The following is a 16,677-nucleotide window of genomic DNA, read 5'->3' as shown; positions in this document are numbered from 1 at the left end:
CCGCGCCCTTGGTATCTAGATCGGTGGTTGAAATATTATAGAAATAGTACAATTTCTGTGTTGTTAAAGTACTACGGAAGTGTTGGCGTGGAACCAATATTTAAGTAACGTAGAAGTGCTACTGCAATGGTAGGGTTTAGAATTTTTTCCAACGGTAGTAAGTATAAAAATCACTGCATGCTTGTATGACTATTGGGAAAAAATAGTGTAGTATACTAGTATCAATACACTGAGCGAAGATAATGCGCCGCGGTTGGAAAAGGTGATGGATGCGGAGCAAGTTTTTTTTCCAGAGATACCATAGAGAAGGTAGTAGTATTTTCGACGACTGAAAGAGGTGGCGAATGGTAAAGTATTTTTTTACGGAGTTGCTAGAAAAGAAGATAATTATTTTCTTTGGCTAATAGAGATTGTTTGATGACAGAGTAAGTATACTTTTTTGAACAAATTGTAGAAAAAAGGCAGTAGTATTTTCTAATGTAAAATGGGGTACGGGTGGTGGAGTAAGTATATTTTTGGTGATACCGCGGCAAATATTGGAGTTCTTATTTCCATCAAGCAATGTAGAAGAAAGGAGTAGTATGTGTTCCAAAAAAGTATTGTATTAGAGCATGTGTTAGTATTTTGTCTGGATAAAAGAATTGACAAACGATAAAACAGTTATGAACTAACGTTAGAGAATTAGGGTTCGTGCACTGAAAAAATATTGTTGGGAAGTTATCACTAGGAAATTATGCATCATAGAGGAATTAATATCGGGAAATACCATTTGAAACTACCATTGAGATTGAAGAGCTGTGTAAAACATAATCTGCTCGTGCGCGGTTGAAAAAACACTCTTAAAAAAATACTCCTGTAAAATAACAGGTTAAGAATAACTTGTGTTGAGGTAATTACTTTCAGATAGTTAAAGTCGGTAACCTACCGCTGAAGCTCAAGATTTGTACCCATAAGTTCTTTCGAAAAGATATGTACTTAATGAATCTAAAAAAATATTGTTAAATGGTTAACGTAAGAAAATTTCTATCAAAGTTGAAGATTGTCGCTGATAAATTTCTATCAATTTTTTCACCAACACTAAAGATTTCAACCGATAAATTATTGCGATAAATTATTAAATAACTGGAAAAATTATTAAGATGTTAAAAGATATTAGATAGTCAAAGTCAGTAAACTACCGTCTTTCGTTAAAGATGAGGATTTCAATCGATAATCTATTATCGGGAATTATTAGGGTAAAATAATAAAAAAATGTTAAAAAAAGGAAAGTACGGGCCTAGAGTACTGTTCGTATTCGGATACTGTTCACCCGCACGTCAACAGTAACATGGGGGGCTGTGGTGAGAGCAAATGGGTTCATTTTATATATAGTATTATATTATACGTCTTCCTTGAAAACCGTGAGGAGTTAGTCATTGACTTGGATGATGCATGTGGGAGGTGAGGGAAGTAACTGTTAGGCTGATGATGCATTTGTGCGCTGTGAAAGATGAGAAATGGCTGAAGTCTCCTTAATAAAGGAGTTAGAATATTTAGGCCTTTCTTGTGGGAACGGAGGGAGTACATGGGTTTTACAGGGTCTTGGATTTGGACTTCCGCGGGCTACCCTCGCACTAGACTATCTACTCCGGGTGTAGACCAGCATACCTTTATTATGTTTCGAGTCAGGGGGTCTATAAAAGCACACACCAACAATAAATATGATCAAAGAGAATTAGAGGAAATGAGATAAAATAGCAAACCTCTCCCGTATAATGATTTTCTGTCTGAAAGCAAGTACAATAAGTTTGTTGCGGTCAGAAACCCACCGTCGAGCAACGACTGGCAACACCGTAGAGCCGGGAACAACTCAGGGCTGCGGCTGGCCCTAGTCCCTCAGAGCGACGGCCCGCAAAGCCTTCTGGTCACACGTCCGATGCTGTCGCAAGGGCGTGCCACCTGACCTATACCTGGTCAGGAAGGTGTTGGATGATGCCTCGCTTAGTTTCCTGCAGGGCACACACGTAAACGTTAAATACGAGCCTCGATCGGCTCTCAGGTTATCCTGTGAATCGGCTCAAAGAGCCGATCCACCCATGATTCGTACAAGGTGTCCGAATATATGGTGGTCCTGCTCGATCAAGATAAAGCTAATACGATCTACGACGATTTAGGGTTTTCACCGCATAATCGGATCATCCTACTCACGATTGGGCCTCGCGCTCGCGTACGGTGATCGTAAGCCGATCCTAGACAGGGCCTAAAAACCAACACGAGGTTGATCCTCGGAACATCCTGTCTAGGGCCAGCAAACTACACCCTACACGCCGCTGGATCCTCCAACCCTTTGTAAGGCCTAACTACTGCGGATATTAAACTAATCTTTGAAGAACAAGGAGCAACTATAACAGATCATATCTACTAAACAATGATCAAGCGGGGTGCCGCCCCTACACCTAAGATAGGTGTAAGGGCGGCTAGATGCATAAGGGTTGCACTACGACAGCATATGATACGAAGAACAATGCTAACCCTAACACATCTAAGATAACTACGTTGCTCGCCATCAAAAAGGCTTCAGCACGAGCAACGCGTGAACAACGTGAATAAGCTTATGCTGCCTAGATCGCAAGATGCGATCTAGGCAGCATGGTGCTTACCGGAGAAACCCTCGAGACGAAGGAGTTGGCGATGCGCCGAGATTGATTGTGTTGAACGTTGGTTGTTGTTTATTCCATAAACCCTAGATACATATTTATAGTCCAAGGGACTTTCTAATTGAGGCGTGCACCAAACCGTGCACGGGCAAAACTCTAACTTCTAATCGACACGTATCCTACTATGGTACGTATACACGGGCAAACTAGCCCAAACTTGGTACACAAGGCCGATTCATGTATTTCTTCTATGTATATTCTTCAAATCCATCTTCAATCGCGGCCCACCTCTGACTTGGTCAAATTCTGGTGATAACACATGCCCCCCTGGTTTTGGAAATGACATTTCCAAAATCATTACGCCTTTCCTTCGTCGGGTCATGTCGTGGCAGAACAGTACTGCCGCAGAATCTTCCATCATTTCGCCTCGCCTCCTTGGCTTCTCTGCACGAATTGATAATTTCGGCATCAGGTCCTCGAGAACCGTCATGGCATTAAATCCCCAATACTCCCCCTTTATTTATCTGTGCCGAACGGTTCGCCACTTCAACCCTTTGCTCTGTTCTATCCACCAGCGCCCCAAAAACCCTCTTCTTCTGTAGCAATGTCTTCCTCTTCCTCTTCCTCCTCAGGCCTCCCTCTCCAAACCTCGCCGAAGAGCAAGATTGAAGACGACCCCCACTCCGGGGCGAACCCCATCCCCTCCGACAAGGAGAAGAAAAAAGTAGAAGAAGTGAAGACGACGGCCCCCTCCTCCGCCAGGCTCCCTCCGAAGAAGCGCTCCCGCATGTGGGCGGACAGCGAAGACGAGGATGATGACGAAGAAGAAGAAGAAGAGAAGGAGGAGGATGATTCCTCCTCTTCCGCTGGGTAGCCGCCGACGAAGCGCCTCCGCACTTGGGCGGACAGCGAGGATGATGATGATGATGAGGAAGAAGAAGCCCCGGCCGATGGCTGGGGCAGCAGCGGCGAGGAATTCTCCGGCAGTAGCGCCGACGGCGACGTCGACGACGACGCTAGCGAGGACTAGTTATGTAGGATTAGTAGTCCCGGAGCAGTCGGCTCTTTCTTTTGCTCTTTCTTGCTTTGAGCAATCGGCTCTTCTTTGTAAAAATCCTCTCCATTAATGAAGAATTTCCCTTAACTTGATTCCGCCGATTCCTTTCCGTACTGATTTGGCCGATTGTTAATTTGATCACCGTTCAATAAGCCGATGGCAACGCATCGGTAACCTGCGAACTCTGCTCAAATCTTCATGCCAAACCCTTCTCTTCCAAATCCCCTTTGCTTCCAGGGGCTCTCTGAGACCATTGCTAACTCAACCCAGAGGCTGGAGATGATACTCCTACAGGAAAGGCTTCTGCTCCGTCTTTCCCGCAGCAACTATTCCTCAAAAGCTGAGATGTAGAGCCAGCCGATTTCAACAAAATCGGCTCCCTATAGCAAAGGGTCCTTCAGGACAAGCTGCCCCCCGAGCCCCAGTCAAGGCGAGAAAGGTAGTGAATCAGCCAAATGTGCCGCCATTGGCCTCAAGTCATAATGCAGAGCCAGCCGATTTTAACAAAAATCGGCTCCCTAGAGCAGAGAACCTTCAGGGCGAGCTGCCCCCCGAGCTTCTTCAGTCCGCTTCTTGCGCCTTGCTGGTCAGATCGGCTTCTTTCCTTTGGCGGATTTGATGTAACCCACCCTTAACCTGATCTGCACGTCCAGGCTGCTCTTGGCATTGGTCAGGGTCGTAATCCCTCAAACCGACTCGAGTACTTGCAAGAAGGCATCCCATTGACCCTCTGCTTACAACAGTTATCCTTAAGTCGATGTCTGCGCATCGGCTGTGCTTAAAAAAATTTGAATTTTTACGGCCGATTTATGTATCGGCCCCCATGCTTCAATACCCATCATCAAAGAGTATCTTGAGCTGCTGGGCATCGGGAAGACACTTTCCCTTCGTATCCTCGTGTTTTATCCACCTAGGTGCCCCCCGAGCCGATTCTGTCAGGTAACTGCTGAAATCGGCTCTATGATTAGCCAAGGCACTCTATGCGAACGTCGGCTCTGTTAGGACCAGTGTGGACTTTTTCCAGCTCACTAACCGACGAAACCTCATTGCCCCTTAGATCGGCGTTGAACCAAGGCAGAATGGATGGTGAGGATAATTTTGGCCAATTGCTGGAATCGGCCTCCACGTTGCTTGCTCGATGAAGGCTTTTGCTTCCTTCAGAAATCTTTGGGGCCGATCTCCTGGATCGGCATCGCCACGTTTGTCCATAGACGCTGCGTTTCTCTACACAGTCGGGTCCGTGGGTGAGACCAACCTGGTCCCATCCTGTGTCACGTTGACACGCTCGCAGTCGTTGAAACTGAGTGCCTCGTGTAATCCCGGAGCACGAAACTCCGTTGGAAGGACGAGCACCATGTTTGTGCCAGCCGATGTTTCATCACCGGCTTTCCTTTGCTTGGGGCGCCACTCTTTTCTTTGTGGCCGACCTTCTTCGTCCAGGGTTCGCTGAATTTTAGCGACCAGATCAGGCCGCGCCTTCCTCAACGTGTGTAGGTATAACCTTTCAGCTTCCTCCAATCCACGTAGTCGCTGAACCCTTCGCTTTGGGAACGGCCGAGCCCATCAGGGCACCACCTTGGCCGATGATACCTGTCTTCTTCATCATCGTCCTCTAGTTCCTCGAGATCTTCCACCCGAGCAGGCTCAACCTGTTTGTTCCGAGGCGGGAGAGGCCCTAGACGTTTGAACACGGACACGTTAGCTGCATCCCTCTTCCTTTGTTTGCATTCTGGGCAATTGCCGATTGTAGGCAATCGGCTCATTCCTGAATCCCAGCAGTGTCTGAAGAAGGGGCAGTCCCAGTGCCTATCCATGTCGTCTTGCTCCCTCGGCTTCTCCTTGGCGTGGCGCTCATATTGCTCCTCGTCGTGATCATGCCGACGACGTCTCCTGTCGTCCCTAGCCAGCCGATCTTTTTCATCATCATCGCTGGATCGTCGGCGTTGGTCATACTGACTCACATGCTTGCTGAGGAGGTGATCAGAGAAAGGTCGCTGATATCTTATGTTCTTCACTTCTCCCTCTGTGACGTAGCGCTTGCCGTCGTGGCGGAGCCGATCGCGTGGAGCGGCTTCCTCTGTGTCTTTGCTATGAGAGCAGCTGCCCTCATCTCCGTCCTTACCGCAGTGGTGCCCAGTGTCCCACCATGTTGATATTGCACGAGAAATCTGGCTGGCACCCTCCATGGTAAGTATACTCCACCATATTAACGGCGGGGAAGGGGTGTGTGTCGACCTTCATGGCGTACTGGTTAAAAATTAGCCGTCCTTTTTCTATCGCCATTTGGATCTGCTGACGCCACACCCTGCAGTCGTTGGTGGTGTGGGAGAACGTGTTATGCCATTTGCAGTATGGCTTTCCGTTCAGCTCCTGCACCGTGGGGATCTTGTGGCCTTCGGGTACCTTCAGCTGCTTCTCCGTGAGTAAGAGGTCGAAAATCTGCTCAGCTTTGGTCACGTCGAAGTCGAACCCTTTTGGAGGACCTTGTGGCTTAACCCACTTACGGGACACGGGGCTTGCCGTCCGAGTCCATTCAGCCACTGCTACCTCCTCGATCTCCCATAGCACCTTCATCCTCGTCCGCCTCAACCAGGACCACCGCACGCTTGAATTTGTCCCGGTAAACATCCGGGTGCGCTGTTCATATGCCGACAGCTTCGCACCATGTGCGCCAACGAAGGGTAGTCTCGCTTGGGAGGCCACGTCCTTGATAGATGATGAGAGACCCACCACCGCCAACTCGATCGCTTCCTTTTCACTCACGTGAACCGAATAGCATCGGTTCCTAATGGTCCCGAAGCGCTGGATGTATTCTGCCACCTGTTTCCCCGCGCTTCTGTCGCACTTGTGCAAGATCGGCAATACCAGCCTCGGAAGCTTCTGAGTGATACTGTAGGTGGAACTGCTCTTCCAACTGCTTCCAAGTCCGGACTGAGTTCGGTGGCAGCGATGTGTACCACCCGAAAGCCGATCCCGTGAGGGACTGTGCGAAGAACCTCACACGCAGCTCGTCTGACGCTGAGATAGTGCCCAGCTGTGCCAAATATCGGCTCACATGCTCGATGGAGCTGGAACCATCCGATCCACTAAACTTTGTAAAGTCAGGGAGCCGATATTTGGGAGGTAGCGGAATCAATTCGTACTCGTTGGGGTACGGCTTGGTATAGCCGATTGTCCTCCTTTTCGGCATCATGCCGAACTGGTCTTTTAGGATCGTACAAATCTCATCCGCGGTGATGGCCGAAGGCGTTGAACCCTGAAGTTTCGCCGGGGTGGCATACTTGGCCAGCCATGCTTGCTTTTCCAGTTCTGAGCCAACTGCAGGAGCTGAGCTCTGGAGGTTTGTCGGAGTCGCGTACTTAGCTATCCACGTTTGCTTCTCAAGATCCGCTCCCGACGTTCCTCCTCGCTGTTCCGCAGGCCCCTGCCGTTGCAGCCTGGTTCGAGAGTGCCCGATTCAACTGCGGTCTGGCACGTATGCGCACGTGCATCCGTGCGGGATCTCCTTGGGCGCCTCATGTAGGAATTGGTAGTCACTTGGGTCACCACCAATCTTGTAGACGACGTAGGCCGATGAGTTCGGCACTTCTGGCGCTGCCAACGCGAACGGCAGCGGTGGACGGGAGTGGAGTGGCATCTCCCCTTGGTATGTCCCCAGAGCCGGTCCGACGGAGAGTACCGATGGCTCATGATTTCCTGGATCACGCGAAGAGCGACACGCTCCAAAGTGTTCACCAGGCTCTCAGAATGGCGGTGCAGCGAATGAGCCACCATGAAGTTGATCTCCTAACGCAGCGACCTGGTGCGTTCTTCTGACGGGGTGGACAGGTCCACTCCATCGAGCGCGCCTTCAGGTGAGAACCCCTTCCACCTGATGCCATGGGAGCGGGTTCTGTGGAAAGAGCCGATGAGGTCGGCTTCGAGGACTGCCTTGATGTCGTCATGTTTCTTCTTGAGCTCGTCAGTCAGATCCTCATACTTGACCGGAGTGCTTTCCGCCATCTCAGATGTAGATGGCGATGCGGTGGATGTCGAAGATGGTCCCACCGAGCGTGCCAGAATGTGTTGCGGTCAGAAACCCACCGTCGAGCAACGACTGGCAACACCGTAGAGCCGGGAACAACTCAGGGCTGCGGCTGGCCCTAGTCCCTCAGAGCGACGGCCCGCAAAGCCTTCTGGTCACACGTCCGATGCTGTCGCAAGGGCGTGCCACCTGACCTATACCTGGTCAGGAAGGTGTTGGATGATGCCTCGCTTAGTTTCCTGCAGGGCACACACGTAAACGTTAAATACGAGCCTCGATCGGCTCTCAGGTTATCCTGTGAATCGGCTCAAAGAGCCGATCCACCCATGATTCGTACAGGGTGTCCGAATATATGGTGGTCCTGCTCGATCAAGATAAAGCTAATACGATCTACGACGATTTAGGGTTTTCACCGCATAATCGGATCATCCTACTCACGATTGGGCCTCGCGCTCGCGTACGGTGATCGTAAGCCGATCCTAGACAGGGCCTAAAAACCAACACGAGGTTGATCCTCGGAACATCCTGTCTAGGGCCAGCAAACTACACCCTACACGCCGCTGGATCCTCCAACCCTTTGTAAGGCCTAACTATTGCGGATATTAAACTAATCCTTGAAGAAGAAGGAGCAACCGTAACGGATCGTATCTACTAAACAATGATCAAGCGGGGTGCCGCCCCTACACCTAAGATAGGTGTAAGGGCGGCTAGATGCATAAGGGTTGCACTACGACAGCATATGATACGAAGAACAATGCTAACCCTAACACACCTAAGATAACTACGTTGCTCGCCATCAAAAAGGCTTCAGCACGAGCAACGCGTGAACAACGTAATAAGCTTATGCTGCCTAGATCGCAAGATGCGATCTAGGCAGCATGGTGCTTACCGGAGAAACCCTCGAGACGAAGGGGTTGGCGATGCGCCGAGATTGATTGTGTTGAACGTTGGTTGTTGTTTATTCCATAAACCCTAGATACATATTTATAGTCCAAGGGACTTTCTAATTGAGGCGTGCACCAAACCGTGCACGGGCAAAACTCTAACTTCTAATCGACACGTATCCTACTATGGTACAGATACACGGGCAAACTAGCCCAAACTTGGTACACAAGGCCGATTCATGTATTTCTTCTATGTATATTCTTCAAATCCATCTTCAATCGCGGCCCACCTCTGACCCGGTCAAATTCTGGTGATAACAAAGTTCTAGTCAGCTGGCTACAAGGATTAAAATAATATATTTGTGTCTAGTTAGAGGAGAAAAGAGAGGAGAGAGAATTTAATTGGGCTCTTATGCAAGAGCTAGCTCTAGCACGTGCTACTAGAAAAGTTGTGTCAATGAATGGTAGGTCATCCATTGAGAAAATGGTACATTCTTATAGCTAACTATTGTACTTATTGGCTACAAGTTGACTATAAATGACATGATATCTTCCTTATAGCTAACAACCGGCTATGCTATTAAAAGGCCTAGCCAGCATTCAAGCCGGCCAACTATATTTTGTGAGCAACTAACAATGCGCTGTCTTTGGATGCAAGGCTATAGTTTATCCCCATTTCGAAGAAAAAAACTGTCTTTTAATGATATGAATATCTGATATAGCGGGGCTGCTAATTCTACTACTCCCTCCGGCCGTCTCAGTTTACTAGTCTTCCACGTATTTTTTAAAATTAATATCCCTGGGTCACCAATTTGACATATATAATTTAAATTATATAATACAAAAATTATATCATTAGATAATAGAACATCTAAACTTTCTAATGATATAATTTTTATGACATATAACTAATACTAACTTGATTAAATTTGCGAATTAGGGGTACACACACGCCTAATAAACTGTGAGAGAGGGAGTATTATCCTTTGTAAGAGTGACACCCAAAATAACTACATTGTAGTACCACTATTGTTAACGGAAACAATAAAAATCAAAGAAAGAGAAAACGATAGCTATTGCAGCAGCACCAGCTCACAACGTTTAGGACCCTCCTCCAGTTGAGACAATATTCAGTAGACTAGACACCAGCACACCATTCTCTGTACCAATGCCCACATAGAATTGAGAAACAGGGTGGCCCTAGCTTAGTTGACTCGCAAATAATGACAGCAGTAGTTGTTCTGTATAAATTATGTGGAATTTTCTAGTTGACTCGGTAAGAAAACATATATATGCACTCAGTCTTATGTGATCGGTAGAATTGCATCAAACATGGTAGAGAGAGATCAATAATGGGAATCTTGCATGCTTTCTTATGTGTGTTTACATCCAAGGCCTCACGTTGCGCTCACATGCTACTTGAAACAGCGCACAATGACTGCATATGGATGGCCAAAAAGTTTCCCTATCATCATGGATCATGAGTCTGGCACTCACGTTGCATGGAGGATACTGTTGTAGTTAAATACCTAGCAAGCAAGTCTTCCAACCCCAACTACTTTCCTGAAATGTCTTAGTACCTTCTCATGTTGATTTTTTGTCATGATCTTGATATTTGCATTTGGTTATGAAGTGACTGTCCCGTACATGGGAGGCCCGCGCACAGGATTATTCACATTCTCCAAGTTTCTTTTTTTTTCCAAAAAGTTAATCTGTGGATTTAACTTCTAAATTTAACTGAATTTACCTATATGAACCCCTCTAATGTATTTTACATGCAATTAATTGGCCCCCCTTATTGAACTTTCCTGATTCCGTCCCTAGTCAGACGTGACTGAACTTATCTGATTTGTTGTATTTGTCGGCTTAGGATCGATATTCATTTCACCAACCATCCGTGCCCTATATAGGCGGTCCCTACCCAGCTCTCTCCGTACACAAACACAAGCGGGAGAAAACAGAGCTAAAGCTACTAGAGCTTTGGTTTTCAAATCCCTAGAGGGAGGAAGTGAGTGAGCGAGACATCATGGACATGTTGCCAAAGCGCGATGGTAACCACGTTCCTCTGAGCCCCATCACCTTCCTCCCGAGGGCCGCCTCCTCCTACGCCGACCGCACCTCCCTCATCTACGGCAGCACCACCTTCACCTGGAAGCAGACGTACCAACGCTGCTGCCGCGTCGCCGCCGCACTCCAGGAGATGGGCGTCTGCAAGAACGACGTCGTACGTTCAGTGTCTAATCCCTTTATCCTTTCAAATTACATGGATAATATCGTATATGAAACAATTCCTCGCATTGCCAGGTGTCGGTTCTTTCACCCAACTCGCCGGCGATGTACGAGCTGCACTTCGCGGTGCCCATGGCCGGCGCGGTTTTCAACGCCATCAACTCGCGCCTGGACGCGGCCGGCGTGGCTACCATCATCAACCATGCCCAGCCCAAGGTGCTGCTCGTGGATTACGAGTACACCGGCCTCGTGACCGAGGCGATCAAAGCCCTGAGCGCCGACGCGCCGAAGCCAACGCTCGTGGTGATGGACGACCATAACAAGCCCACAGGCGCCCGCATGGCCGGCGCTGACATCGAGTACGAGCAGCTGGTGGCGAGAGGAGACCCGGCGAGGTACCCTCCCCGAGTCCTCGAGGACGAGTGGGACGCTGTCACACTTAACTACACCTCCGGCACGACGGCGGCGCCCAAGGGCGTCGTGTACAGCCACCGCGGCTCCTACCTCAGCACGATGGCCAACATGATCCAGTGGGGGCTGAGCAACGAGGCCGTCTACCTCTGGTCTCTCCCCATGTTCCACTGCAACGGCTGGGCCTGCACGTGGGGCGTTGCGGCATGCGGCGGCGTCAACGTCTGCATCCGCTCCCCCACCGCCGTGAACATATACACCTCCATAGCCACCCACGGCGTCACCCACATGTGCGTCGCACCGGTGCTGTTCAACGTCCTCATAGAGGGCCGCCGTGAGCCGCTGCCCCGCCCCGTGCAGGTGCTCACGGGCGGCGCGCCACCGGCGGCTTCGGTCCTCGACAGCATCGAGAAGCTCGGGTTCAAAATCACGCACTCGTACGGCATGACGGAGGCGACGGGGCCTGCTACGTATTGCGAGTGGCGGCAGCGGTGGGACGCGCTGCCGGCGCCAGAGCGGGCGGCGCTGAAGGCGCGGCAGGGCGTGAGCGCGCTCTCCCTCGCCGCGGTCGACGTGAAGGATCTCAACACCATGAAGAGCGTGCCCCGTGACGGCGCCACCCTCGGCGAGATCGTGATACGCGGGAGCGGCGTCATGAAGGGGTACTACAGGAACCCGGAGGCCACGGAGGCGGCGTTCCGCGGCGGCTGGTTCCTCACCGGCGACGTCGGGGTGGTGCACCCGGACGGGTACGTGGAGATCAAGGACCGCTCCAAGGACGTGATCATCTCCGGCGGCGAGAACATCAGCAGCGTCGAGGTGGAGTCCGTGCTCTACGGCCACCCGGCCGTGCTCGAGGCCGCCGTCGTGGCCATGCCGCACCCGCACTGGGGCGAGACGCCATGCGCCTTCATGTCGCTCAAGGAAGGCGCCCCCAAGGTGAAGGAGGAGGAGGTCGTCTCCTTCTGCCGCAGCAAGATGGCGCGCTTCATGGTGCCCAAGAAGGTGGTGTTCGTCGATCACCTGCCCAGGAACTCCACGGGGAAGGTGCAGAAGCTCCTGCTCCGTGAGAGGGCGCGCGCCCTCGTGGCAGCTGCTGCCAACAACAAGGAACAACACCTGATCATCGCTGGGTCTAGCAGGCTTTGACTCATCTCATCCAAATGGCCGGCCTCCAAATTATCCCATGCATGTTATTCTTGTATTAAGCCTTATGTGTCTTCATTTAAAATCAAACTTTCTTAATTTTCACCAAGTTTGTGGAAACAAATTTGATATGTACAATACCAAATGTACAAAATATGGTTATATTTTACGATGCATATATTATATATATATATATCGGGATTGGTGTTGTATTGTTGATATTGACTTATTTGAATTGCACATTTCAAATGGGAATTCATGTAGGTTCTGATAATTGCTTGGTTAACCCACCCCCCGCAATACGAAAAATACATGAAATAGTATGTTCGGTTAACAATTAATTCATAGCTCTAATCACAGCTTTGAGTTTCTAATGGAGGAGGAAAACAAATTCTCAGAAAGGCGAGTAAAACATGTATGCTCTTCTTTGTCGCCTTGCGGGTGGGTTCATTGTTCGCCTCCAACTGCAAAACCATGAACATATCGCTGCACAGAACTGAACGAGATCTAAAGTTTCAAACATACAAAGTTTTTGTTGCCATAGCTGTTTGAATTGTGGCCAGGACCGGCCGGCCGGGTATAGGCAGCAGAAACAATTGCCATGTGCCCTAGGTCTCATGCAATAATGATGCACTTACATTTATTTGTTACGGGGAAGTTTTACGAGATGAGGTGGGGCAAGCCGGCTGGTGCAATCAATCCTCGATCCACACATTATCCCATAAACAAGATCTAGTTAGAAAATTTACGTAGATGCAATATTATAGGGCCTCGGGACAACATATTATTGCATCCGCGATCCTCTCGATGCAGAGGAATGCATGCTAGATCCGATGCTAGTTCTCCTTCTTAACTCATCATGTTCTACATCTTCCATGCACGGTTAGTGCATGATCATCAAGTCCGATCACGTATCCAGAAGCTGACATGTTGTGGAGCCTTATTTCCAGATATAAACATGCCGATCTTTAACAGGCAAGTTTGAAAAAGATAATCCGAAAATATAACATCTTACCATTTACTACTTAACGATCAGTTCTAATCCGAACCAGTAATTTGCATTCGTGAATAAAACTATATTTCTTTAGAGATGCTACATTTTATGATTGTCTGCCAGCATTTGTCCTCTATGAAAATGGTGTCATCTCTTACCCCTATTTAAACAAGCCGGATAAACACAAGTTCTTCAGCTCTTATGACATCGGTACCTAATCCCTTTTTTTGTGCTTCTGGTGGCATATTATATTTCACTTGGTCAATCAATATTTTCTTGGAAGTTGATCATTCTTCCTTTAGGTCGCCCTGTTCAAACTTTGTTGCAAAGTAGAACAATTTTTGGTTGACATGCAGCAACATTTTAAAAACGAGATTTTACTCATGTTTTGTTTTGAATGAGAAACTACTTAGGTGGATTGACGATTAATTCAGTATAGCGCCTTAGTATCTTCCTTGTGATTGGAGTGACACTTTCCGGTAATTTTTTTTAAAGGTGCGCAAAATATTTGCCCCAACCTATTAATAGAGTAGAGAAATGCCAACTTAATTAATAGAGACCGGGTGAAAATTTGTTACAACGACAGCAACAACTGAAAACGCTAGCAACACCTACATCACAAGGGAACTACTTCCAACGGATAAAACTTAGACAACCACAGACTTTCAGACAAGAGATGAGAATTATCCATCAACCAATTGTGGACTCCCTTTTTGTGGCACCACTTTTCTTGCTTCTGCTCCTAAAATACTTTTTCACCATGTGGATTTTTCTCCTGGAAGACTTCTCCTCTAGGAGGCGTGCAATCTCCTTGCTAGATCCGGCGCTAGGCACCTCCAACTTGACGAGAAGGTCGCAAAGCTTAGTAGCAAAGAGCACATGAGAGTTAGGTACCAAAGCACCTGGCTCAACAACCTTATCGACACAATGACTTGCCTCCACCGGCGGTGGTTTAGAAGCCACCTCTAAGGTCATAAGCAAGTCCACCCGCAGGCGAATCATCCAAAGAGGAGGGGAGGGGTCCTCACACAGCTCCTGGAGGTTGTGCATGATCTGGATCACATGCATGATCCCATCGATGCCCTCGCACAGAGAGGCAACTCGCACATCGGGCTGCCGCATCAGGGAGGAGATAAAAAAAACCCAAGAAGCATTCCTCCCCAACCATATCCAACTCCCAATGGGCCTTGCTATGAATGGCTTCATCACCACCCTTTAACATCATCACATCGACCACATCATCAACAACAACCACAAACGACTCCTGATCATAGGACTCACATGAAACAAACAACACCGCACGCTCCATAGACTTGGTAACACGCGCCAACAAAAGCTTGAATTTTGTCGCCTCTTCACGTAGAGTACGAGCCACCTCTTCGATGCGGACGACGACAAGTTAAAGGAACTCCGTGCACAATAGTGCAAATTTGGAGTGTAAAGCATAGTCCAAGTTGATGTTGGCATTGGAATCTTTGCAACACCCGGAAGGAACCCGAAGGCCACGGAGGCCGCCTTCCGCGGCGGCTGGTTCCTCATCGGCGACGTCGGGGTGGTGCACCCGGACGGGTACGTGGAGATCAAGGACCGTTCCAAGGACGTGATCATCTCCGGCGGCGAGAACATCAGCAGCGTGGAGGTGGAGTCCGTGCTCTACGGCCACCCGGCGGTGCTCGAGGCGGCGGTCGTGGCCATGCCGCACCCGCACTGGGGCGAGACGCCGTGCGCCTTCATGTCGCTCAAGGAAGGCGCCCCCGAGGTCAAGGAGGAGGAGGTCGTGTCCTTCTGCCGGAGCAAGATGGCGCGCTTCATGGTGCCCAAGAAGGTGGTGTTCGTCGACCACCTGCCCAGGAACTCCACCGGAAAGGTGCAGAAGCTCCTGCTCCGTGAGAGGGCGCGTGCCCTCGTGGCAGCTGCTGCCAACAACAACAAGGAACAACACCTGGTCATCGCTGGGTCTAGCAGGCTTTGACTGATCTCATCCAAATGGCCGGCCTCTCGAAATTATCCCATGCATGTTATTCTTGTATTACTTTCTCTTTTTCCAAAATGTAAGTCTTATTTGTCTTGTTTTAAAATCAAACTTTCTCAAGTTTCACCAAGATTGTGGAAACAAATTTGAATATGTACAATACCAAATGTATAAAATATGGACATATATTATGGGATGCATATATTATATGTATCGGGATTGGTGCCGTATTGTTGATTTTGACTTAATGGTACTCTTGGTTAACAATCAATTGATAGGACTCACTGCAGGAAATGCATAGAGTGGCAAGATAACATTGAACAAAGTTTCTAATAAGAGGTAACGATGAAAATATAGAGTGGCAAGATAACAGAAGATGAGCCTACAACCAAGTGCAAACACTCGGCTGTAGCCTCGTGGGCTACTCCCATTGGGAGCGCTGGTCGCGCACCCGGTGAAATAAACAGAGAAGGAGGAAACAACAATTTCGACTGAAGGATAAAAATAGTGAGTGGATAACAGAAGTTGAGCCTACAACCAAGTGCAAACACTCGGCTGTAGCCTCGGGGGCTACTCCCATCGGGAGCGCTGGTCGCGCACCCGAGATAAAAAAAAGTGTGCAAAGACAATATAAAAAGCTGCAGTCGATGAAATTATCGTACATCTTCGAGTTATATATAACTCATCATGTACTCCCATCGAGAGATCAAGATATTATTCGATATAAATATATCATCTCGAAGGAATGAGGTATTCCATCAGCCGAACAAAGGCACTCGACAAAATGTTCTCACAACGCGTCCGCCGCGGTTATAACTTTGAATGTCGTTACTCGAAAAAAAAGAGTGCGAAGGTAAGACACTAGGATCCATCATGTGTGGCACGACATCGCATATGAATGCACTCTCCCACTTTATTCACATCAACTTTTGTGAAGAAAAATCCTGACGGACGAGTTGGGTACTCGATAAAATAGAAACTGGAGTTCGATAATGATAAGTCTTTAAGCGGCGCATGTCGAATTACACCAACATCCCGGGTTTGAGTCCAGGGACTTGAGCTTGAAGTAGGTTTATGCGGGTTTGCCACAAGAGAAATTAACTGGTACCTGATCCGTCAGATGAACCAGCATCATTTACCAATATCCCTGTAAACAAGATTGACATTGAGCAAAATAATCATTATGGTAAAAGTGTACTGCGATTTTTATGACGGAGATTTTACTCGACTCTACGATTCAAGAAAAATCTCGGGGGCTACTGACATAGGTATGCCTAGCAGGCATGCCGTATAAGGTACCCGGGTTATTTGTAAAGGACGAGAA

General features: G+C 48.5%; 1 protein-coding gene across 1 annotated transcript; it reads left to right on the top strand.

Annotated features, from left to right (window-relative positions):
- Positions 1-10,627: 10,627 nt before the first annotated feature.
- On the top strand, positions 10,628-15,353 carry LOC124657677 (trans-cinnamate:CoA ligase, peroxisomal-like). The gene is made up of 3 exons (XM_047196190.1): positions 10,628-10,825; positions 10,906-12,374; positions 14,873-15,353. Exons 1-3 carry the CDS (start codon positions 10,628-10,630, stop codon positions 15,351-15,353), a joined length of 2,148 nt encoding a protein of 715 aa, XP_047052146.1.
- Positions 15,354-16,677: the final 1,324 nt, after the last annotated feature.

Source organism: Lolium rigidum, chromosome 5, assembly GCF_022539505.1.
Source record: "Lolium rigidum isolate FL_2022 chromosome 5, APGP_CSIRO_Lrig_0.1, whole genome shotgun sequence".
Taxonomy (NCBI): Eukaryota; Viridiplantae; Streptophyta; class Magnoliopsida; order Poales; family Poaceae; genus Lolium; species Lolium rigidum.
This window is presented reverse-complemented; position numbering and strand designations above follow the sequence as displayed.

Bases quoted from the DNA above. Each gene is read 5' to 3' on its own strand.
- LOC124657677 (XM_047196190.1), top strand. From the start codon at position 10,628: ATGGACATGTTGCCAAAGCGCGATGGTAACCACGTTCCTCTGAGCCCC. The intron at 10,826-10,905 runs GTACGTTCAGTG...TCGCATTGCCAG, and splicing joins GCGTCTGCAAGAACGACGTC to GTGTCGGTTCTTTCACCCAA. The intron at 12,375-14,872 runs GTCTAGCAGGCT...AACACCCGGAAG, and splicing joins CAACACCTGATCATCGCTGG to GAACCCGAAGGCCACGGAGG.